Source organism: Ambystoma mexicanum, chromosome 7q (genome assembly GCF_040938575.1).
Source record: "Ambystoma mexicanum isolate Mex_15411 chromosome 7q, UKY_AmexF1_1, whole genome shotgun sequence".
Classification (NCBI taxonomy): domain Eukaryota; kingdom Metazoa; phylum Chordata; class Amphibia; order Caudata; family Ambystomatidae; genus Ambystoma; species Ambystoma mexicanum.
Genome location: NC_090941.1, coordinates 949,272,660 through 949,296,925, shown reverse-complemented (window position 1 = coordinate 949,296,925; position 24,266 = coordinate 949,272,660). Strand labels below are relative to the sequence as shown.

At 48.1% G+C, this 24,266-nt stretch overlaps 1 protein-coding gene across 2 annotated transcripts in view; it reads left to right on the top strand.

The window, feature by feature from the left end:
* AQP11 (aquaporin 11) overlaps nt 1–24,266 on the top strand; it is a 335,864-nt gene that overhangs the window by 205,311 nt on the left and 106,287 nt on the right. The window contains exon 1 of one of the 2 annotated variants that reach the window (XM_069639986.1): nt 19,925–20,835. The exons of the other annotated variant lie outside the window; for it this stretch is intronic. Within the exon in view, the coding sequence (XP_069496087.1) occupies nt 20,235–20,835 (601 nt within the window). The 5' untranslated portion in view covers nt 19,925–20,234. Of the gene's footprint in view, nt 1–19,924; nt 20,836–24,266 lie in introns of those variants that run through there. 2 annotated transcript variants of the gene reach the window in all.

Genomic DNA, 24,266 nt, shown 5'->3' with positions numbered 1-24,266 from the left:
GACAGGCTCAGGGGCGGGGGAATTGATTTAGTGCCGCAAAAGCAGGTCAGCCAGGGCGATGGGGGAAAAGATAGGATTATCAGAAAATGGCGGCTCCCTGGTGCTTGTTTTCGCGTGCGTTTAATGGACGAAAACTCGGGTAAGGTCCATAGGAAAGTTTTCTAAAATCGAGCCACTTAGGCTTAAAAAAACATGGCCGACCCTTAGGGACAATAAAAAAATTTACTAGACCATGCCTTTAACTTCACTCGCGTCTCTTATCACACACGTTTTAACAATGTTCGTCCCAGCGCTTGCCATACAATGTTGCTGCTTGCAACCTTGGCTTCAACACAGGCTGTTTTTGTATCAATCTCCCCAATTCACCAGCTTTGTTGATTTCACTGACGCTGCTTTGTTCTTGGAGCCAAGGACAGTACCACGGTGACTGGTTATTCTCCTCACCTTGATTATTGATGTGGGAGGGCCCCGGGTATCTCTGACACGCAATGCAGGATTCTTCAGCCTGTTTCCCGGTTCTTATGTTATCCAATCTCGCAGATTCATGAAAGCAATGGTTCCTTGTCGAAAAGGTCAAGGATACTTCCCTCCTTGTGATCCCTTTCTGTTTTGCTGTCTGCTCTCGTTAAACTGCCATCTTGGAACTGCTGTTTCCTCGTGTGTTTTGCCTCGCTCCGAGTGTGCTCTCGTGCTCCGCCTTTTATCTATGTGGGGAAGTGTAATGGAAGTAAGGTGTGAGTGATGTTGATAATTGCCTGACCTCACCTGACCATGGTATTGGGACATGTCAGGTACACAGCTCGGGTGTTAGTCTGTTTTCCCTTAGAGTGGGCTGTCAATGAGAAATGTTTGTGTTATAAAAGGGGGGGAGTAGAGTTCCTAAGTATCCTACTGGGTAGGATGGGGGTAGAGGTGTTACAAGGAAGGGGATACCGCGTGTCACCATCCGGTGTCCCACTCCCACTTCCCAAAGACCCCTCACCCAGGTGATCCTCTCGCACTGGTGCACCCCAAGGAATTGGATCCAAAAGCGAGGGCTGTTTACTAGCCACCTGGATGACAGCTCCCTGGGGACTAGTGGGTGAGACACCTTCTGGTTTCTCACAGGAGGTACAGCTGGAAGTGGGCCTTCATGGCAAGGTCTGTGATGCGAGGAGAGAAGGAGAGTGTGGCGTCGAAGATCACTCCAAGGTTTTTTGTCTCACCAGAGGGTGAGGGCAGAGGGCCCAAGGAGAGCAGCCAGAGTAAGAGAGGGAAAGCGTGAGCAGTGGTACCAATGGGAAGGATCTCAGTCTTGCTGGCGTTGAGGCCGAGATAGTTAGAGGCGCATCATGACTGAATAGCAGATATAGACAGTCAGGGATGAGCGAGGAGGAGGAGGCCGAGGGTAGCCTGAAAGAGAGCTGTGTGTCATCCGCATAACACTGAAAGTTAGAGGTGAAGGTAGAGATCAGAGGGCCAAAGGGGGCAGATATACGTTGAAGAGCCAGGGGGAGAGGATAGAGCCCTGGGGGACACCACATGCAGAGAGAGAGGTGGTGGAGAGAAAGGACCCAAACTGGACTTTGGAGGGTCGGTCCAGGAGGAAGGAGGTGTGCCAAACCAGAGCCTGATCATGATGCCAAGGGCCTCGCACAGACGAGTAATCAGGATGTTGTGGTTGACCGTGTCAAAAGCAGAAGAAAGTTTGAGGAGTACGAGGACAGAGGGAGAGCTAGAATCAATATTTGAGAACAGATCTTCACGGGTGCTCAGGAGTGCAGTTTCCGTGCCGCTGGCTGCTCTGAAGCCAGGCTGATGGTCGTGGAGACAACCAACATATTCAGTGTGGAGGGTTACCTGGGAGATACCCAACTTACCCAGGAGTTTTCCAAGGAAAGGGGTGATAGAGATCGGGCAATAGTTTTCCGGGATGGAGGGGTCGTCAAAAGGCTTTTTTAGTATGGGGTGCACAAGGGCGTGCTTGAGAAGAAAGGGGAAAGTGCCAGTGGCGAAGGAGTTATTACAGAAATTGCTGTCTTACCTCTGGTGGCATCACTAGTCTCATACGTTGGTTTGTTTCCGCCCATTAGTCATAACACTGCATTACAGTTTGCAGTTCCTCCACAAGTCGTTGCAGCTCCTCCCTTATATTGGAGGACCTCTTTAGGTAATGTCCTAAGAACACCGGGTGTTGTTCACCATCTTCATGACCACATGGTACTTGTTTGAGAGGAGCTTGAAAGGCATTTGATTCCATTCCATCTATCATCCCTCACCTCGTCGTCAAGAGGTTGTACAATGGTAGTGGCCCCCTGGGCGTCTGCACTCATGGATCCCAATACGCTCAACCCAGACAGCCAGGGGTCTGTCGGCCCCTGGTGGGGCATGTGTATTACTTGTGCCCTCCAGTGTGCCCAGGCCTCCAGATAAGGGTCATATCAGGCCTTTTTATGCATGAAAATCTTGTAAATACAACACTTCTTATCTATCCATGTGTACATTTACGCAGTAGCTCAGAGCAGAGGGCAGTGAAAAGAGCAAGTGACTTGACAGAAATCGGAACACCTCTTGATTTTTATCTGCATGGATAAAATTGCAGGCCTTTGAAAATTGACATTTATTATTTGAACTGTGTACACTGAGCCTAATCCATCAGAAAAAAGATGCATGTTTATTTCTGTTACACTTCTGCTTTGTTTACATTGCTTCATGTTGTGCCTGTAAAGGATCATGGAGGGAAGAGAAGCATTATATGTGGAGATTTATTTCCTATCACTTTGCTTATTTATCAGTAATAAGGCTGAAAGCTTAATTATAATTGGGACATATCCTTCATAAAAAAAAGTATGTGTTATCCATGAATTCATGCTTGCATTACACAAAAGTATTTCCATGTGTTCCTGTGCTGTGTGCACGTAACAAGATGTAGCTATATGTAGAATGTTTTCCACTAATGTAATACAATTGCTGAAACCAGCTATCTTTGCCATTCAACTCTGTTTTGTTTTTAATGTTTTCTATTCATTTTCAAGTTTAGATATGTTTTGGTTGCTTGTCACATACCTTTGACATTGTTGTGTAGAAGGCAATCATTTTTACTCTTTTGAGTTCTCCCTCTAATTATAAAGAGTGTGTGAAATATTCCCATCTCAAAATATCCTCGGGGTCACTAATAAGCATGCAATGTCTACTTTTGCCTTATGTTGGAGTCAATCGGATAAATAGTAAGCGGCAGCAGAGCCCTTGCTCACAGTTAAATGTCAGTATACCAATTGGGACTCCGAGCATTGTCGGAAGCGGCCGCTAATGACTGAGTGAGAGAAGCGTGAGCTCCAGAACTTGAGAGCTTCGGAACGGTGCGGCTTGATGATTGGCAGAGATCAGGTTGATCACGTTGCAAGGTTCATTCCTCTAGTGAACCTTAATGCCGGGATCCAGGAGCCGGGAGTCAAGAGCGGAGAACGGAGAGGAGGTGGATTAATTGACGCTACGTTCTATTGATCCACTGACCCAGTACGGGGTTGCCACGCTACTGTGCTGATACCAGCTGGGTCCTACTGTCCAGTGAGCCTGCGGTCTCAATTCCAGTACTGTGAACACAAAGTAGCTTTCCCCAGCTAAGTTCTCTGCTAAGTACTCTCCTTGCTTACCTTCCCCTCCTCCCCCCCTCGTTTGGACTCCTCCTAAATTACACAAATAAAATGCAGTGACTGTGGGGGAATATTTCCCTTTTGCGCCGCTGGCGTGGGGGGTTTGAGAGAGGGTTGTGAACTGTATCCATGCAGTATAAAAGGAGTCTGGTAGTTCTATTAGTATTTATTATTGCAGTACATGATGGTGAATGATCTGGCTCTCCATGGGCTTTGTTGTGTGAGCCAGAATCTGGTTAGTTAGCCCCTTTCTTATGCCTTGGAGGTCAGGTTGTGTGGAACAGTGAAGGGAAGTGCTCTATGTGTGTCTCACTTTGTAGTTGGGAGAGGATGGTCCCTGGAACAGTGTAACATTTTGGGGAGCTGATATCTACAGGGCTTATAAACGCCTGCTGATCAGTTTCCCCCTTTGTTGGGCCTGGAAGCTCAAGTTGGTCTGTGACAGTTTGATAAAATGCTGCTAAATTGCAATCATTTAAGTTGCAAGGCACCAAGTGTGCTCGCAACAATACCACCCAAGACTTTCATTCCTCCATTGTTGATGTCAGGTCTACAAAAAAGGCAAAAAGGCAACAGGTACCTAAATCGGTGACTGATGGCAAGCATGCCAAGGCGAGTCAAACCATGCACCAGATGAAAACCATGGATTTCCTAGCTCCTAGTGTTATCGATTTGGAACCGAGGTCCACAATTGACTTGGAACTTCTTGATCCTATATAATTTCCTGATAATTCATTGAATTCCGTGGTTGATAACAATTCCTTGCTAAAATGTGTCTATGATTTGAAACACCAATCCTTGGGGGCTCCCCCCATGCCCGATGGAAACGATATACATCTGAGTTATGGATGGATGTCAAAATGTAATTGGTTTTAATAGGCTCCTGAGATTGGGGGAACTTTGTGATAACATGATAAGTACTAACTTGTTGGCAAGTCCTGACTTAACACACTTTGCTGAATCATTTAACTCAATCCCTTCTGAAATGAGCCCACAGCTTGATAGCACAACCTTGTCTCAAGACTCGGATCATGACTCTATTCACTGATGACTCTGTTTGCCACTCTAAATTGCAGCAGGTTACCAGTCATTTGGTCGAAAACCAAATGGTTGAAAAAAAAAGGTCGAATTTTTTTATTTTATTTTATTTTTTAAGCAAACAAAACTAAAAAAATATATATAAATAAATAAATAAATAAATTCGACCTTTTTTTCGACCATTTTGATTCAATTGATTCGATCAAATGGTCATTCGACCATTTATTTTTGACCAAATGACCGGACACCATTGCAGCAACATTAGAGGCGGTTTTTGGCCTATGTACCACAATAATGAAGATGCATCGGGATCTTAACTATATTGTAGCTAAAATTTTAGATGTTATACTGTCTAATAATATCTGTACCACTGCTGAGGGAGTTGGTGTGAGTCAGTGTCATGATGCCTACCTCCAAGGAGCCAGGCCCAGCCACCCCAGAGGCAGACATCATTTTCCCCAAGGACGTCTCAGCGGGCCCAAGTTGGAGCCTTTTGGACGCAGTCCTGGCGCCTTTGGCGCCAGGCTCATTCTGGACCCCAGTCCTGGCGCCTTAGGCGCCAGGCTCATAAAGCAAGACATGTGTGTAAGTGTTTTAATGTGCACTTACCTGAAGCAGACCGTGCTGCTACATCCAGGCCCTCTTGAGGACTGAATGGGACTACTTTATCTTTTGGACTACTTTATCACTCGGGTGTGGTCTGAGGAAGAATACATACCTGAGTGGAAGGATACATACCTGGAACTACTTTACAGGCTATTTAAACCACACCCGAAGAGCAGCACATGCTTCGCGTTGTTCTGCATCTAGCAGCTGGACGCTCACCGTGTTTGCTCCTGCATTCGGACTTCTGCCACGCCTGCCAGCATCCTGATCACCTACAAAGGAAGAGAAAGAGAGAATAGGAGAAGGAAAAGACTTTACCTGCAAGATCCGCATTCCGGAGTCAGCTCGCCGACGATCCTGCAAAGGAAGACACTTAATTTAAAAGCACATCGCATCGACCGCCGCAGCGCCGCATTCCACTCACCTTCACAGGGCGCCTCCATGTTCAGCAGCGATCACCCGGATTCGCAGCCACGCTTCCACGCCTAGGGAGAAAAAGACAAGAGCAAAGGTGAGAGAGAGAAGGGAATGAGGAAACCTAAACCTCCATGTTAAGACTTACCTGTTGGGTCATTCCCTCTTCATTTCGGGTCCGCGCCGCATCCAGGTGTTTCCGGACCCCGGCCCCTATGGGGAAAAAGACATTAGCGTCAATGAGCGAATGAAAAGACATTACCCAAAAACGCTCATCAAGACTTACCTGATTTCTACAGGGATTGCACCTCGCATCTCGGGTCGGTGCCTTTTCCCCGGCATTCCGTACCCCGGCCCCTATGGGGAAAAAGACATCGACATTAGCATATTGATGCAAGGACAAAAGGGGAACCTTTCAAGGAACTTACCTGGAAGCCAAGCAAGTTTGGTTCTCATAAAACCAAGAATCCAGTGAAGTAACTGGATACCAACGCGCCCCTGCATCAGAAGGAGGAAGGAGAGCTCGCCCTTCAAGACCCTAAGGTGAGACGCCACGGGAAGCACAGAAGGGTTTCGAGGACGGTGAGAGGGGAAAGGGGGAGGCTGGTAGCATTCCCCGCAGACAGTTAATCCCTTATTCTCGCCTACAGAAGGATACTTTTGCAAGCCGGACAAGCAGGAGTTGGGAGTCCGGTCCAGTCCATCTTCTGAGCCCCGCGCAACACCTTAGAAGAGGTCACAGCAGCACAATCCTGGCCAGCGCCTCCGTGGGAGTCAGGTGAGCGTAACAGTCAGGTGGTTAACTCACGGGAGATGATTGATGGTTGTGTGATGTTATTGAGGATGGTTTGATGGTTGAAGGAGATAGAGCTGATGAAATATTCATCAGTGGGGATGGGGAGGTTGTGCCTACTTCACCCGATTCAAATGAGGAAGCAGGTATGGTATACCACAGGTGGAGCAAAGAAAGAGGTAATGAGATAAGAATCATAAAAACAAGGCTAAAACTAATAGAAGTAACTGCAAGTTATTGCCTGTAAACTGCCACAGAAAGAATTGTTCCTCATTGGCCCATTCTGGTTCCAATAAATGTCTGCATCAGCTCCAATAATCGATATGAATTGATCTCTCTTAGCGGTAACCCAGCTAAAAAGACTAATACGGGGGTGACGCTAAAGAACCTGTGGATAAATGGATTAAGGGAACTCGGGCCATCACTGAGTTCGCCACTGTTGAGCTTCCTTTAGGTAGCGAAGGTAAGACTTTACATTCCTCCGCCCGACCCTTAGACTTTAAGGCACGTGTCTTTAAGGAAAGGAGGGTTTTGAAGGACATTTCTACATACGTGGAAAATAATGGTGACAGTGATGATTGCGTAGAGGTTGACAATAGTCACACTCCCAACGGGCTTAGTGCTGGGAATGCTGATGGTAATTACGTGTTGGGTCATTCCAGAAAAATGGGTGAGATTTCACACATGGCTGACAGTCCAATCGGAATGAAGTGTTAGGTTTGTTCTGTTCAATTCCTGAGCTGTCTATGATCAATTCGATGATATGGAGTGCATCGTCCTACCAGCCCTGTACTGCAGTGAGAATTGGGTCATTATACAATCTGTTTCCTCAATTATTGTGGAAAAGATAAGGGACTCTGCGACCCACTTATTGTCTAATGGATTTGAAGTTATCATTTGCAAAACAAATCTGAATTCTAACTTAAGCTACTCGGCCCAACCCTTGACCTGCCCTTCTGTTGGGAATTTTTGTCACCCATCAGGTAAAAGGGGCCAACTGAGGGGGCATGCTAGTCAGCAAAATGCACCTGGAGAAAACAAAAAAACGGTATCCTGGAAAATAGAATGTTTGTACTTTGGTGCTCATTGAAATGTATTGCCAAAGAATACCATCCCTTTTATGTCTAGGAACACAAATGGATATCGCTCTTTCCTTAGAGTTTTCTAATTGTAATATTTTTTCCCTCCAGGAAACTTGGGTTTGTGGTAATATACAACTGTATGGCTACAGTATTTACTAAGCATGCCACTCTCCTCCATTGTAGCTCAAGAATCAACTACAATGGTATCTCCTACATCACCCACATAGAGTGCCATATAAATATACTATAAATATACTATGATTGTTGATTGCTACCAAAGATCCATAATCTGTGGAAGATCAGGGACTATCTTCATGGGCAAACTATGATACAACCATCCTCCCAATCTGCGTAATATAGAAAACCATTGCCTCTTCTGCAAATGCATCAAAACCTACTTGTTTCAGATGGTTACCCCCTTGATTATTGAGGCAAATCGCTAAAATACGCTTCAGTTGTGGTGCCTCGCTTATGATCCTCCCCTTGTAGGCGGTACGAACTCGACACTCAAACTGGGTACTTGGGTGGAGTCAGTAAGTTTGACTCAATCATGCAAATCATTATGCTGCAGCCGCTCTAAAGAACCACAGTCTTGATCGATAATTAGCTTCAACCCTCTCTTTAATAACCAAAGCCCACAAACTCCAGATAAACCCTGCTCTTCTAGGCGACCCTCTGTAATGGGCTGACTGAAAAACCATGGAACTCACCCTCTCATCTTCCCCGGCTCCTCATTCAGTTTGTCTGCTCTCTCTGTTGGCTAACACGCTTGGATCGCCCTCCTTGACAGCTCACTGTATCTGTTCCTCCTCCATGCTCCTTCACCCCAATAATACAATGGGCCTCATTACGACCCAGGCGGTAAGTTACCGCCTGGGTCGTACCTTTACCACCATGGCGTAAACTACGTTTACGCCATGGTGGCTGGCGGACTTACCGCCCCATTCCGAGGTTGGCGGGGCGGTAAGTCCCCAATCCCCATTTACCCTTCCCCATTCCCATTTTTGCCCCATAGGGCATAATGGGAGTGGGGAAGGCATTAATTACGCCACCGTAAATTACGGTGGCGTAATTAACAACAAGGTCCCTTAGCGCCATGGATTTTAACACCTGCTAAAAGCAGGTGTTAAATCCTCCATGGCGCTAAGGGACCTCGGAATCAGGCGGCAAGGGTCGGCGCTGTTTACGCCGCCGTAAACCCCTTACCGCCTGGGTCCTAATGAGGCCCAATAACTAAATTCAATCCTGATTCTGTGGCCAGCCACCTAGAGTAAGTCCAGAATCCCCTTTAAGCTCTCTCTCTCTATCCACCTCTTTCCGACTCTATTGAATGTGCAATCTGGAGTTTGCTTTGGTACTGGTTGCTCCGGTTTGAGCACAATTAGCTCACTCGCTATTCGACTCTATCTTGCTCATTTTTTATTTATTGTGCATTATACATCAAGTAAATTGTGTTTCAAAGCGCCCACAGGGCAACAGGGAGGGAACATGAGAATGAAAGCAAATAAAACAATGAAAGATAGAGGTGGACCTACTAGGCCTTGCGAGCATTCAGAACGTGCAAGTGCAGGGAGACAGAAGGGATTAGGGAGTGGAAGTTAAAGGCTAGGTGTACCAATGGGAGAGTGCTAGGGAGTGAGCAGCTGTTAAGTGCCTAGGGGAGAGTGTTCAGCTGCCAATAAATAGGTAAGTGCAAGCCTTTGGTAGCATAGGCCAGTGGGTGCCGAGGCAAGTGCAGGGAACGGGCGGAGGCTGAAGGTGATTGGGTGTGGGAGGCCAGGACCCATGAGGACACATAAGAGCCCTGGTCACCAATCTCAGCAGCTGTGGAGTTTAGCGGGGGAGGGAGGAAGGGAAGGAGGAGGGGAAAAAGAAGGGCTTGAGGAGCTTCTGGAATCTGAGGAGATCCTGCTCAAGGCAAAGAGGAAGGGGGATGCTGTTCCACAGGAGGAAGCCTGCTGAGGAAAGAGATTGGCCACCTGCTTGCTGTTTAGCAAAAAGCTTGACACAGAGTGTTGGTGCCAGAGGAATGTAAAGATCTGGGTGGAGAGTATTTAGTGAGAGCAAGTTCTAGATGTTTAAGTAAGTATAATGAGTCTTTTGAACAGTTCTCTAACTTCGTTCCTTTCCTTCCTTAGATGATGGCCGGCGTCCGGGGATGGCGGCGTGCTGCTGAGATGAGTAGTGCTGAAGGTGAGTGAGAGCGCGATGCACCCCTTTCGTATTTGCATTGAACTGAGTTCTTTTTCTGTGTGTTTTAGGTGCAGCGACGTTTTCAGCGTGGATGCCGGTTATGAAGAAAAAATGCGGAGGGTAAGCGTGGTATGCGGCGCCTCTAGATGTTTCCACGCTAACCTGGAGTGTCTTTTCCCTCTTGCAGATGGATGAGAAGATCCGGAGACAGAGTTCCCCCAGAGCGGCTGGGATTCAGGTAAGCGTTTGAAGCTCGTACAGTATTTAAAAATAAGCGAAGATTTGCAGAATGCTTACTAATGCCTTTTTTCTGTTCTTTTCCCTTTTCCTTAGGAAGCGGTGTGCCGGGATGGGAATGACATCCCACAGAACAGAAGGAGCGATGAGTCATGGGCAGAAGCGCCGCAAGGTAAGGCTGTTCCTAACGGTGTTCTTGTTCTTGCAGGAGCTGAGCGCAGAAGAAAGATGCAGGCCTACTGGAGACTGATCCGACCACAGTGAGTGTCACGCTGCAGGTGCAGAAAACGCAAAGCAAGTTTCTCAGCCTGGGTGTGGCTTAAATAGTCTCTGGGTATCCCAGGTGTCTCTGGGCTGAACCACACCCAAAAGACTACACCTCACATGCAGTTCTGGGAACCGAAATATGTGGGGGCATCCATCTTGTCCCCATCAATGCACTACAAGTCCAATCCCCAATGTTATCCTATGGGAGGGAGTGAGTCTGGTGCCACAAGCGCCAAGTGGGACTTTGGAGGGATGTAGAGGCCCTTGAGGGCAATGTAGGTGATTGTGGCCTGGCTCCAGCCTGACATCTTGCAGGGCTGGGGACATGAGGGGCAGGAATCATGACAGCAGCCCAGTAGTACAGCACAACCATCTCTGCTGGATGATATTGGCGTGTCAGGAGTTTGGGCTGGCGCCTGAAGAGGAACTCTTCGGCCATATGGGAAAGCGACGGAAGGCAGTCTTTTCGGTTCCAATTCTCGACCATCTATGGCAGGAGGGCCTGCGCAGGATGCGCCACCTGTTTTCTGAGCCTGCAGTGAAGGGTTGGCCGGAAAAGAAATTAAAGGCACGTGAGTCTAACCATAGATGTCTCGTGTCGCAACCCGCGCCCAAGTCTGTAGTGTCGGCGGCAGCCAGCCCTGAGGCCAGAAGCCAACACAAATGTGTTACGCCTCCGGACAATGAGGCCAGGAAACAGGACGCGTTTGGGAAGAAGGTCCTGATGGTGGGGGCAACGACTGTGAAGGCTGCAAATTCCCTGGTGATCATGGCCAGATATGATTGGGAAATGTGGCACAGGCTGGCCCCGATCCTTGACCATCTTCTGGAGCAACACCGTAAGGAGGCAATGCTGTTGGCGCGAGAGGGGGAGGAGGCCTCCAACCGCAGCATCAATATTGCAGTGGACCTGGCGGAGTCGGGGTTTAAGAAAATTAATAATGGGGTGGTGCTCTGACGGAAGGCATGGTTGAAGTGTATGGATTTTCGCCAGAAGTCCAGTATAAGGTCATTGATATGCCCTGTGAGGGTGGACACTTGTTTGGCAAAAAGATCGATGAGGCCCTAAAAGGTATGAAAGAGGATACTGAGACAGCAAAGTCTTTGGGTTCCCTGTAAGGTGGTCGCTCTTTTCGCTCCTTTCGAGCTTTTCGTGGAGCCTCGGGTAACGCCCGGTTTGCCTCCTCCAGAGATCGAAGTTACGGGCGCTCCAGCTAATCGTCTCAAGGCTATCGGCAATCAGTCCAGTCAGCTCAGAAGAGCAGGGACTTTCAAGCTCAGCAAAAGAAAGGTTCACAGGCCTCGGCTGCTAAAGAAAGGCAGTCAAAAGCTCAACAATGACTGCCATATGGACAATCTGCTGGGGGGCAGGGTGGCGCACCATGTCGACGAGTGGCAACAGATAACATCAGATTGCTGGGTGCTTGACACGGTACGCCTTGGCCACTCATAGTTTCGGCGTCCACCCGTCTCTATTCCGCCATTGTATGTGGTGCAGCCGCATCTTCCAATCTTGCGGCAGGAGGTGGTGCTCATGCTAGAGAAAGGGGCGATAGAACCAGTTCCGGTCACAGAGTGAGGCCAGGGGGTGTACTCCAGGTACTTTGTCGTGAAAAAACCCAGTGGCAAATGGAGGCCTATTCTAGATCTTCAGGCGTTGAATAAGAATCTGCAACGCCTGAAGTTCAAGATGCTCACCCTTCAAGATGTCATCTGCTAGGTGCAACCGGGCGAGTTCCTATCATTATTGGATCTGCAGGATGCCTATTTTCACATCCCGATGAGGGAAAAACACTGCAAGTTCCTGCGATTTGTGGTCGGAGAGGATCACTATCAGTTCCGGGCCCTCCCGTTTGGCCTGAAGTCTTCCCCCAGGATGTTTACGAAGTGTCTGGCTCCAGTGGCTGCCTTCCTCTGCAGGGAGGGCCATCATGTGTACCCCTTTCTGGATGATTGGTTGTTAAGGGGTTAGTCGTAGGACAGGGAAAAGGAGTCTCTCATGGCAACCATGGGCCTTTTGCAACGGCTGGGATTTGCCATCAACTTCAACAAATCATATTTGACGCTGTCCAGGGAATTGGTGTTTCTCAGGGCGCGGTTTCTCACCCAGGACAATCTGATAAAACCTTCCAGTTGTGGTCCAAGGCAGGCGAGTGGAGAAGGGGTACAGTGGTCTCGGTCTCAGGTTACATGTCGCTGTTGGGGGCCATGGCGTCGTATATCCCTCTCCTTCCCAATTGCCACCTGTTTATGAGGCCGGTGCAGGAGTTCCTCGCAGACAGGTGGTCGCAGAGTCACGGGTTATGGTCAGACAGGCTGGTGGTGGAGGAAGGCTTGGTGGACGCCCTTCGGTGGTGGACTTGCACGCCCAATCTCGTAAGGGGCATGCCCTTGCTGGAGTTCCGATTCACGATCGTGGCAAACGCTTCCCAGATATGGTGGGGGGTACACCTCAACGAGTCACAGGTGCAGGGCCTTTGGTCTCCAGAGGAGACTTCATTGCATATCAATGTACTCGAATTGAGGGCGGTGCACTGGGCCCTGAGGGTGTTGACGGACAATACCACCACAATGTTCTATTTCCAAGTCCTGTCAAAGGAGGCGCAGGACGTTTGGCATTGGTCTCTAGCTCAAGGGATCAGTATTGTTTCTTTCCATCTGCTGGGCATTCTGAATGTTCAAGCGGACACGCTCAGGAGAGACGCCAGTCAGCTGCACGAGTGGAGGCTGAAGGCGCAGCAGGTGGCAAGAATCTTCCGGCGATGGGGGTCTCCCCTGATAGACTTGTTCACTACAATGGCAAACAAACAGTGTCCGGAGTTTGCCAGCAGAGGGGCTCAATGGGGGACGCGTTCTCATTCCTGTGGATGGCCTCTTCGCGTATGCGTTTCCCCCGTTTCCACTGATTTGGAGGATCATCCATGGGTGTGGAAGTACCGCTGCAGGGTGATTTTGGTGGCCCCGTTCTGGCCCAGGCAGACGTGGTTTTCAGATCTCCTTCATCTGGCGGCGGAAGAGCCGTTTCGGTTAGGAGCGGATCCGGATCGCCTGTCTCAGGACGACGGCAGGGTGTGGCATCATGATCCGGCATCTCTGAGCCTGGCGGCGTGGCTCCTGACCACTCTGAGTTCGGTCATCTAAGGATCTCCCGGGAGTGTCGCTGGATCTTGGAGGTGGCGAGGGCCGCCTCTACCAATGTCTGGTATGGTCATAAATAGGTGAGATTCTGTGCCTGGTGTGAGGGTCACCCGGAGATAAAGCTGTTGGATGTCTCCCCGGGTCAGGTTCTCGCGTACTTACTACACCTTGCGAAAGGGGGCCTTGCGTTATCCTCCATCAAGGTGCATTTGGCTGCGATTTCTAGGTTTACGAGAAGGCGCTATTCTGCTCCTCTATTTAGTGATCATTTGGTGAAACATTTTCTGAACGGACTGCTTCGGACGTCCCCTCTGAGAAAAGGTTTGCACCGGTGTGGAGCCTCAATGTAGTTCTTTCGGCTTTGATGAAACCCCCATTTGAACCCATGTCGACGGCTTCTTTGAAGTTCCTCTCGTGGAAGGTGGCGTTTCTGGTGGAATTACCTCAGCCAGTCAGGTGTCTGAATTGCAGGCACTGGTCATTGACCCGCCTTACCTGAGGTTCATGAAGGACAAGGTTCTCCTGGCTACTAACCTGCACTTTATCCGAAAGTGGCATCAGCGTTTCACAAACTTGCCTCTATTGCCTTACCCTCGTTCTTTGCTGAGGCATCCACGCCGGCAGAGAAGGCCCTTCATTCTCTGGATGTTAAGCAGGCACTCAAATTTTATCTGAATCGTACGCTGGACTTCTGGAAGTTGAAGCAGCTGTTTGTGGCATTTGGGCCCTCCAACAAGGGGCAGGCTATTTCCAAAAAGGGACTTTCCCGGTCGGTTTCATCTACAATTTCGTTTTGTCACACAAAAGCGCGTAAGCCTTTGAGGAGTGCTGCGTAGGCTCATTCTATGTGGTCCACGGCGTTGATGGCGGCACTATGGTCTGGGATACCGCTGGTGGACATTTGCCAGTTGGCTTCCTGGGCGGTGCCGGATACCTTCACCAGGCATTACTGTCTGGGGCAGCAACATGTGGAAGATGTGCAGGTGGGACGGGCAGTCCTCCAACACCTGTTTCAATAAGGTAGGCCCCGCAGCTTCGGGGGGTTTTCTATTTTACTCTGTCACTGGTTGGGTTTGTTGTCTCATATATGTGATAAGATGCTTTTGGTTGGTTTGCCTGGGATACACCAACACACACTGGTTGTACTGCGTTGTAATCTATTCACAGCATGTGAATCCATGAAAGATCCAATGCTGGAGAAGGGAGTTGTTTCTTACCTGAAACTCCATTTCTCCAGCGTTGGTATCTTTCATGGATTCACATGCTCCCACCGGCCGCCCCTGCAGGCAAACCAGGGTTTGGGTTCCCTCTACTTTGGAGGTTAAAATCCGAAGGGAAGCCACAGGGCAGGGCTATTTATAGCAGACGCCCTATTGGCGTGGCCTAAAGCACACAAAAGAACGTCGATAGGACACTAAAGTGTCAAAATGTTACATAGGAAAACGCTAAGTTAAAGTTACCAAGGTTTCCCAGCCCGACGACGGGAAATATTCACAGCATGTGAATCCATGAAAGATACCTATGCTGGAGAAATGGAGTTACAGGTAAGAAACTACTCCCTTCTGTGGGAAAGTGAGGAAAGGAAGAATTCCTTTGAGGAGGTGGAGTCGAAAGTGGGCCTTCTTGGCAAGGTCCTGAATGTGAGGGTGGAAGGAAAGAGCGGAGTCGAAGATGACTCCAAGGTTTCTGGCTTCAGATGAGGGAGAAGGGAGAGATCCCATAGAAGATGGCCAGAGTGAGGGGAAGAATGAGTGAGCATGAGTCTGGCTGGTGTTGAGGGAGATCATTGGAAGTACACCAGGAATGGATGGCAGATAGGCAGTCAAGAATGATATAGGAATTGAGGAGAGGGTCAGAGGGAAGTTTGAAGAAGAGTTGTGTGTCATCCACATAACTCTGGAAGTTGGGGGTGAAGGTGGAAATTAGGTGTGCAAGCGGAGCAAGATAGTTGTTAAAGAGCCAGGGAGAAAGGTTGGAGCCCTGGGGGACGCCACAGGTGGAGATTGAAGTACTGGAGGAGAACAAGCCCAGAATGACGTGGGATGGGTGATCAGTGAGGAAGGAGTTCAGCCAGTCCAGTGCCCGCTCCGAGATACCTGGGGTATCGTGGAGCCGTTTTATGAGGATTGAGTGGTTGACCTTGTCAAATGCAGAGGAGAGATCAAGTAGGATGAGAGCAGCTGGAGAGTTGGAGTCAACCAATGCAAGCAGTTCCTCACAGGTGTTCAGAAGAGCAGTTTCAGTGCCTCTGGGTGCCCGGAATACAGATTGATGGTCGTGGAGGCAACCAACAAATTCAGTGTGCTGGGTTAGTTGAGGGAAGACCAGCTTCTCCAAGAGTTGCCCAAGGAAGGGAGTGATAGCTATAGGACGGTAGTTGGCTGGACAAGAAGGGTCTGCAGAGGGTTTTTTCGGGAGGGGGCACACAAGGGAGTGCTTGAGGGAGGACGGGAAAGATCCAGTAGCAAAAGAATGGTTGCAGAAATCAGCAAGTGCAGGGGCAAGAGAGACAATATTGTCCATAATAGTTCTAGAGGAGCAGGGGGAGACCTGTTTGCAGGAGACCTTCATGGAGAGGACAACTCTGGTGACCTCATCAGGTGTGATAGGGGAGAAGGAGGAGAGAAAGACAGAGGGGGGTGGGAGGCCGTAGGAGGCAGGGGAGTGGGGAGCTAAGGGGGAGAGGGATGTCCTGAGTTTTTGCAGTGAACTGTGTGGCCAGTGCCTAGCAGAGGGCCTGGGAGGAAAGAGGTGAGGAGAAGGCTGCAGAAGGGTTGGCTAGTTCCTTGCAGATTTTAAAGAGTTCAGCCATGTTGGTGGATGCACCAGAGATGCCAGCCTGGACGTGGGCCCTTTTCTTGGAGTGGATGGAGAGTCTGTATTGCCTTTGGAGCAGTCGACAGGCCAGTTTATCAGAGGGTGAGCCTGAGGTCTGCCACTTGGGTTCCGCATTTCTGCACTTGAGTTTCAGGGCTGCAAGTTCAGAGTCGTACCAGGTGTTACGCTTGGAGGCATGTTTCAGGCGGTCCTCGTGACTGGGGCAAGAAAGTCAAGGGTATTGGTAATGACAAGATGGAGGTTGCAGAGACCAGAGTGAGAGGTAGAGTCTTTAGTGGGGGGGGGAGAAGGGGAATAAAGGTAGATGTGAAGGCAGCGGCTGACATTTGTTTCATTGGACGGATGTTCAGGAATGAGGTTGGCAGGGCAGGGGAGGTGCGGTCAGAGGGCTGAGAGGACCCAGGTGAGAGGAAAGTAGAGAGTGGTCTGACCAGGAGAGTAGAGTGATCAATGGGGGGAGTGAAAGAATGGTGTGGGCATCAAGAGTGTGCCCAGCCAAGTGGGTAGGACCGGAAGGGAGAATGGAGAGGCAGAGCGAGGTGCAGAGGTCACAGAAGAGAGTGGATGCTGTGATTGAGGAGTCAAGGTAGATGTTGAAAACGCCCAGGAGAAGAAGTTTAGAGCTGGTTGTGAAGAGAGAGAAGGAGAAATCAGCCCATTCAAAAAGGAACGGGGTGGTAGAGACAGGTGGTCTGTAGATGGTGGCAATGGTCAGAGAGGAGGTAGGAGAGATGGCCAGCTCTCGAAGGAAGAGTAGGGCTGTGTCGGTATGAGAGAAGAAGGGACCCACTCAGGGAAGATCAAAGCAAACACACCGTCAGTATGGATAGGGCAAGGTTTGGAGACAATCTTATAGCCATCAGGGAGAAGGGAGTCAAAAGCAGTGACTGAGCTGGCATTGAACCAAGTCTCTGTAAGAGCCAGGATATTGAGGTCAATGTCTACAAGGTGGAGGCAGATATCGGCAGAGTGTCTGATGGCACAATGAGCATTGCGCGTGGCTAGATGCAGGAGGTCTCCATGTTTGAAGGTTTTCTGAGAAGGGGTGCAGAGGCGTGATACACCAGTCGAGGAGGGCAGAGAGAGTGGAAGAAGGAGTAGCAGGTGAGGGAAGAAAGTTAATGAGGGACAGCAGGCGCCAGTCAAAGAGGAGGAGGTTGGGTTGAGGACCCTGAGCCAAGATAGTGCCAGTGCGATAGACATTAATGGTACACCTGGATGATGCAAAGCCTGTCTAGAGTACTTCCCATCTAATGCCACCATTAATGGGTGACGACGTGAGAGAGAGTAAAGATGAGGTGTCCAGAGATCTGGGGAGGGGACAGAAAAGAGGATATCAGTGAAAATATGTCTGGAAGTTCCACTGACATAGGTGTCTGTGATAGGTAGGCCAGGGTTAGTGGATAAGGTGTCTTTTTAAAGATTTTTTCTTCCAGACTTCGTGAGAGAGGGAGGGGAGATGGCGAGTACCATAGGTACGGCGGAGGATAGTTGGATGAAAGAGGAGAAGCAGAGAAGCTGCACTACACAGGCTGAGCACAACTCACCAGGCGGCCTAGTGGCCAAGGGAAGCAGAGAACAGATGCACTGGGAATATTTTCGTACCACAGATGGAGCAAATATGTTAAAAACACACACCTGGCTACGAAATTGCAAAAGGAGACACAATGCTGTGCAATGGGGTGCAAAGATGTTCAAAACACACACCAGGCTTCGAAAGTGCAAAAGGAGACACACTGCAGTGGAATGGGGTGCAACGATGTTCAAAATACACACCTAGCTATGAAATTGCAAAAGGAGACACAATGCGGTGCAAAGATGTTCAAAACATACACCAGTCCTCGAAATTGCAAAAGGAGACACAATGCAGTGCAATGGGGTGCAAAGATGTTCAAAACACACCCTACGGCCTTAGATGCGGACCTTCGGTGCTGGGGGCCGGCTTAGGCGCCTGCCAGCTTCCGATTATCCATGGATATGCCCAGATATCCAGCAACTAAGGACAAATATTCATCAAAACCTGCTGCGCTAGCACAAAACCCTCTGTCTCTCCTTGCTTCCTACAAGGAATCACTCCTTGCGCTATGTCAAGTCCAATTTTCAGAGTAATCTCACCTCCTTTCTCATCCTGGTACGCTACCCATGTCCTATATAGTGCTTGACCCCTCCAACTTCCCCGTCTCCTCTCCCTCCTCCTCACCTGCAACTGACAAATGTTGTAGCTACTTGTCCAACATCTCTGGTATTCCTATCTTGAGCCACAGTAAATCTGCCAGATACATAAAATGTGGTTACATTCCTGGTGGAGCAATACTGCAAAAATTACCACCTCCCCAAATGGTTTTCTCAGCTATTGATAAGGGCCCGGCGCAGCAAAGACTTCTCCCTTCAACTCATCGTTATATGCAAAATGAACAGCAGGCAGACCTTCGGCCCTGGAGTTGGTTATGAGCTGGTTGGCGGTTAAGGTACTGAGGGGTTAACTGAGTGGGACATTTCTCTTTTCGTGCCTTACTGCTAGATCAGCAGCCTTCCATGGCGTGGTGGTGCGCAGCAGGGCCTGGTTGGTTGTTTACGGCCAGCCGATACGAAGTGTATGGCGAGAAGTGAAGACTGTACACAATTGTGGGATGTTGGGTGTGCCACGTGGTTGTGGAGTACCCTGTCCTGCATTCCCGTTCTTGAATTGTTGCACTCTGGTTCTGGTGCTGCTGCTCCTCCTACTCCCCCGCCCCCCCCCACACAAAGTTAGGATTATGCAGACTGCTAGGAAGGGGGGCAAAGAGAACAGCTCGCCTTGGTAGGATGGGGTGAAAAGTGGATGCAGGTTTTGGCACTGTGGTACCTGTTAGCAGTTTGGAATTGGGCACGCGAGCACCTATGAAGTGAAGTGGCTCCCCTCCTGAACTGGCAGGTAATGGTGGGAGAGATTCTCCAGGGCAGGGAGGTATACTACTCAATATTGACTGCAGCAAACACCTGCGATAATGGAGGTGACCAATGGAGGGTTGAAGGACCTCGTGAACATTGTGTGAATTAAAGGCATTTCAAGATCCTCGGGGTCTGAAGGTGGCTGATGATAGTAGGCAGATAATGCATGGAGGCATTTTGCTCTGGCAGTAACTGTTTCAGGCGCCACCAGCAAGAGTGTTTGCCCTGGGTTGTGCTGCCAGCGTATTCGTTGGCATTGATCACATTGGGCTTTATGATGCCCCTACATGACCGTGGTAAACACAGGTTTGTCTGTCACAGTGAAAAGTGCATCGAAATTTAAGTGATACTCACACATAAAACAAATTTATAAAACATGATCTGCGCGTGTGGGCACCAAATAGTTGTCGCCATAATAGCTTGCCTGTTAGGGCAGGCTTGAGAGCCTAGAGCACATCTGTTTCAAGTCCTGAATGGGTTTTCTCCACATAATTACAGTAAACAAGGTGTTTTACTAAATGTTTTCTACAGTGGCCATATGCCGGAATCGGCTCACCTGGTACTGCTGTTACCAAGTAATGCGTTTCCTCCAGCAATAAAAAAAAGGAAGCAAGTTAATCTCGGTTTGTGGTGTTTTCTGACTGGCATTTAGATGTCCTTTTGAGTTTAACTTACGTTGGCCAGTGGCAACGCCTAGGCATCTACTTAGACCAGCACGAGGGAGCAAAGTAGCTGCCATTGGCTAGCGTGAATACATACGCACCTCTTTGTGCATGTGACAAGTGCCGCTGGGAGTTGCGTGCAAAATGACGCCAAGCGACGCTCGAACAATTGGCCAACGTCAATAGGGAGGGTCAAGCAACGACGTGCAAGGTGAAGCATTCGGGCGCGTGCCGCGGACGGCTTGGCCACGTGCTCGGCTTGCCGCGTTTCAAAAGTAAACGGCTAACCGATTCCCGGCCGCGCTGGCAGCGTCCTTCGTCCAAACTGGGCGGCGTGTACCCTAGTCCAACTACTGGGGCCTACCGCGCGTCCAGGCGGTAAGGCGCGGCCGCAGCTGCCACCATGGGCGTCCCGCCGGTAGTCGAAGATGTCTCTACGACCGTGGTCATCATGTTTATTATAGTTCTATTGGGCGAAGGATTGAGGCGCTGCCTGCGCGATGTCATTCCCCAACGGCACCACTTCCTGGCTATGGAGGCCATCTTCACATGCGAACTTTGTTTACAAATGCTGGAATTGTCGGTTCTTTCTGATGCGGGCAAGCCGGGGTTGCCTGTCATGTTACCCCTAATCTATGCAACGATTGTGACGCACTGCTGGTCTGCCACCTGTGCCCTTTGCAATCCCACAACAGCCATACAGCATTTGCTGACTAGCCAGACCGGCATAAGCAGGGCTTTAGAGAAGATCAGCTTCCAGCTGTTAGGCGGCTATCTGGCCTGGGTGGCCAGCATGCAGTTCCACAAGCTGGGGCTCACCAAGCTGCACGCCGCGGCTGGGTCAGATTGCACCAGCCACCTACACACCAGCATCGAGGAGGGTCTAGCCGTGGAGCTGGCCTGCGCCTTTGTCTACCACTCTGCCCTGAACTTGGTGCAGCAGACAGATGCTCGCTATCGAGTGCACATCATTGGTGTGATCGTTGCCATACTGGTGGGAGCAGGTGAGTTGTCTCATATAGCTGCCAATGTATTATATATTCGTGGGGGGGGGGTGCATAAAGCTGCTTAGTTGTCAAGGTTGAAGAGACCACTCAGGAGGGCACCCAGGCACTTCAAGTGTCAAGCATTTGGGGAGAGGCTAAATTTAATTCACAAGGCCACCTTTTAGAAGCCCTTTAATATTATCATGTTTTAATATACCACCTATGCTGAATTATTCAGGCCTCTTAAGTGCTTTTATAATAATAAGTGTTGTTGTTTCCCAATTTACTGATTCTCAAGTTATTAAATTCAGAAGGATGTTGGACCGAGTGGACATGCAGCAGGGATACACACCTGTGTTCTCCAACTCCAGACTGGATCTGGGACTGTCTGGGACAAGTGTTGAACTCACTGGGGTATCTTACAGATATTTTACATGTGGCGCCCGTAATGTGTTCTTTTTCTGTTATAAGTATGGGAGTACAGCGTCCTGCTCATAGTGTTGATATGTTAGCTGTTGATTACCTGGGCAAGAGGGAATGGAGCGTGGCGGATCACGCTCATGCGTGTAAGCCATATTATTTTTGTTAAAACATGACCCTGGGTGAAATGTATGAAATCCTAATGATGTCGTTACTTACAACACTTGAGTTCTTTTGAAGTGGGATTTGAGTTTTTGTCCCATCGTTAATGTTTCGGTGAGAATATTATGAATCACAAGTGTGAGACTAAGACAACGGGCACAGTGCTAGTGTATTATTGCAAGATGTTAAACTTGCCCAGTGTCACTTGAGCTGAGGAAACAGTGTCAGTAGAAGTAAATAACATTACATTAGATAAGAGTGGGGATCAACCATCAGGTAAACACGCATTGGCAATGGCAACATTTTGGGCTTTTGTGTAGGAACGGAAAAGGCACTTGAGAGGCACTGCTGCAGTGGTATTAACTGGCCATTTATGGCTGCAGGTGCAAGTACCTGTGCACCTAATAGCATTGCCTTTCAAATGACCAAAACTTGTACACAAGCCAAAACCTTTGGCTTTGCCAATAATTGTTTTTTAACAGGACTTCAGTGAAGCACACGCAGAGTGCTTATAACTCGAGTAGCTGAAGGCAGACTTGGTTTTAAAAAAAAATATTATGCCAGTAAAAGGTTTAACAGCGCCAATTAATTAAGTCATTAACTCTGAGAAGACTGCTTTGAAAAAACACTGGCAGGTGATTCAAGTGCACAATTTGATGGTAATGCTTGATTAAAGGTGAGCTCAGAGTTCCAATGAGGGAGGTGTTTTGGGCGGGGAAGTGCAGGGACTGGGTGGCAATGGCCATAGGGATTAGCATGGCAAGGGCAGGCAATGGGTGGGCAAATAACCAAACACCTACGTGCTATGTCTCCCTCCTCATATGCTTTGTCTCCCTATCTCTACTCGAATGCAATAGTTTCTTCTGATAGGTGACTCTGCCCCCTAATAGCCCGAACTAAAAAGATAGCTGCTGCGAGGGAGAAGTGTGGACAACCATGGTGTCTTCTTGGGGCACGTGGGGAGTCTAATTCTTGAAGTGTACACACTTTTGGGAAGGGGCAGTTAACAATCATAAATATTTAAGTTTTGTGATGCTTGTTCCCGGTGCTGGCTGTCATAGGCCCTCTTATGGGGGTGGCACTAGAACACAGGACTTGTCGAATCTGTGAGTGCGCAGGAGCTCTGGAATCATGTCGCAAACTAGGCCCGATCATGTATATGTGTCTGTTCGGGAAATGGGTACATAGATATGAGGCAATAACTGGGGAGCCTTTTTGGGATCTATGCTTAAACTCTTAATCCATGGCACTTCAACTCACCCTTTTTAGGATGTGGACCCATGTTAAAACTCTCCTTCCTGACTTAAGCACCTAAGTTCTGAATAGGTTGTTGGAATCATGGACAAATTACTCATAGGCGGTATCTGTCTCTGTATTCGCTTCAGCCGTTGTGCACTTGCACTTTTCACATTGGCCGGGATTTTGTGTACCATAATAATATGTGGCTTGTAGCTTGTTTATGATTATAACATGTTATGTCTATGTTACATTATGCTATTTAATGAAGTTTTATGCTTTCGTTTGTGTAAAGACCACATTTTGGATTATATCACAATAAAGTAAATCATAATAATAATAATTCTTGATGTTTCCACACTTTTGGGAAAGGACAGTTAACATAATCTCATAAATATTTAGGTTTTGTGATGCTTGTTAATGTTTATCAGGTACAGAGGACATATTTAAGTCTTTCTCAAAGGTCGATGTGATATTCAAATAATAGCTTACAAATTGTAAAATAGCATTTAGTTTGTTTTCTAAATATTTTCGTCTTTGTGAAAGAGTTTAGGTCATGTGGTTTGATGTTTGCAATTAGGCACTAACGGAGTCTGAACCTGAAATTTGACATCTGCGCCCTTATGTCCCTCCCGTCTGTCACATTGTTGCTGGACGTCGGACTTGCCTGTGGTGTGGTTCCCTTTAAAGCTTACTGAAAGCCATATTCTTGGGTGTGTTGGCTTACTTGCTAGTTTTAACATCCATTTATTTATTTCTCTTCCCAATTAGGCAGTATATTACAGACTTATTTGTGATGTTATTCTCAATGCATCCAACTTTGTATCGATAATTTTGTTTGTTGGAACATTAAGAAACTTTGATAAATTATCAATAGTGTTTTTCTTTTCCAACACATGTTCTTTGTCCTTGGTTTCCAAAAATGTAGAACATGACCATTCTTTTTTTATGTGCAATTAGTTTATTTCATTAAAACTTTAAGCACATTTCATATAAAATTATCAAAAATTAAGCATCAACAACATCATCTCCTACAGAATTAATACAACTCATATACAATTTCCATCTAATTATAACTTCATGATAACATCATTAAATTCTCACACTTGTTAAGTACATTTTTGATATAATTCTCACTGATGTAATACTTTTGAAACGTCCTCAGTTTGGATCTTTTTCAATATGTCATATGCTGCAAAGGTTACGACCACCGAAGTGGCCCCATATATGTCCGACCAAAATTGGTCCCCTGAACAATGTTCCGGCCGACTCAAGAATCTCCCATAACCCCTAACATACATAAATTGCAAATATTTACATTGGGTCAAGATGTGGCGACAAGTTTCAATCTCTACATTACAATGTCTACATAACCTTTCTTCATATGGGACGTCCGACCACTCTCCTGTAAATTCCCTTCTCTGCAATATGTTCATTCACAGATGTAAAATGAAGCGCTTAAGCTCTATACTGGTGATCTTTCTCAAATAACTGAAAGGCTTATGTCTTTGCCCGCCTTGTCGGGCTAGATCCTGATATCTCTTCTGATGTAAAGTGTCCACGTTGTTTGCCATGTACCATGTTGCTTTCTTTTTTATTTTATTCTCAGCATTGGGATCTTGCGCTAATAT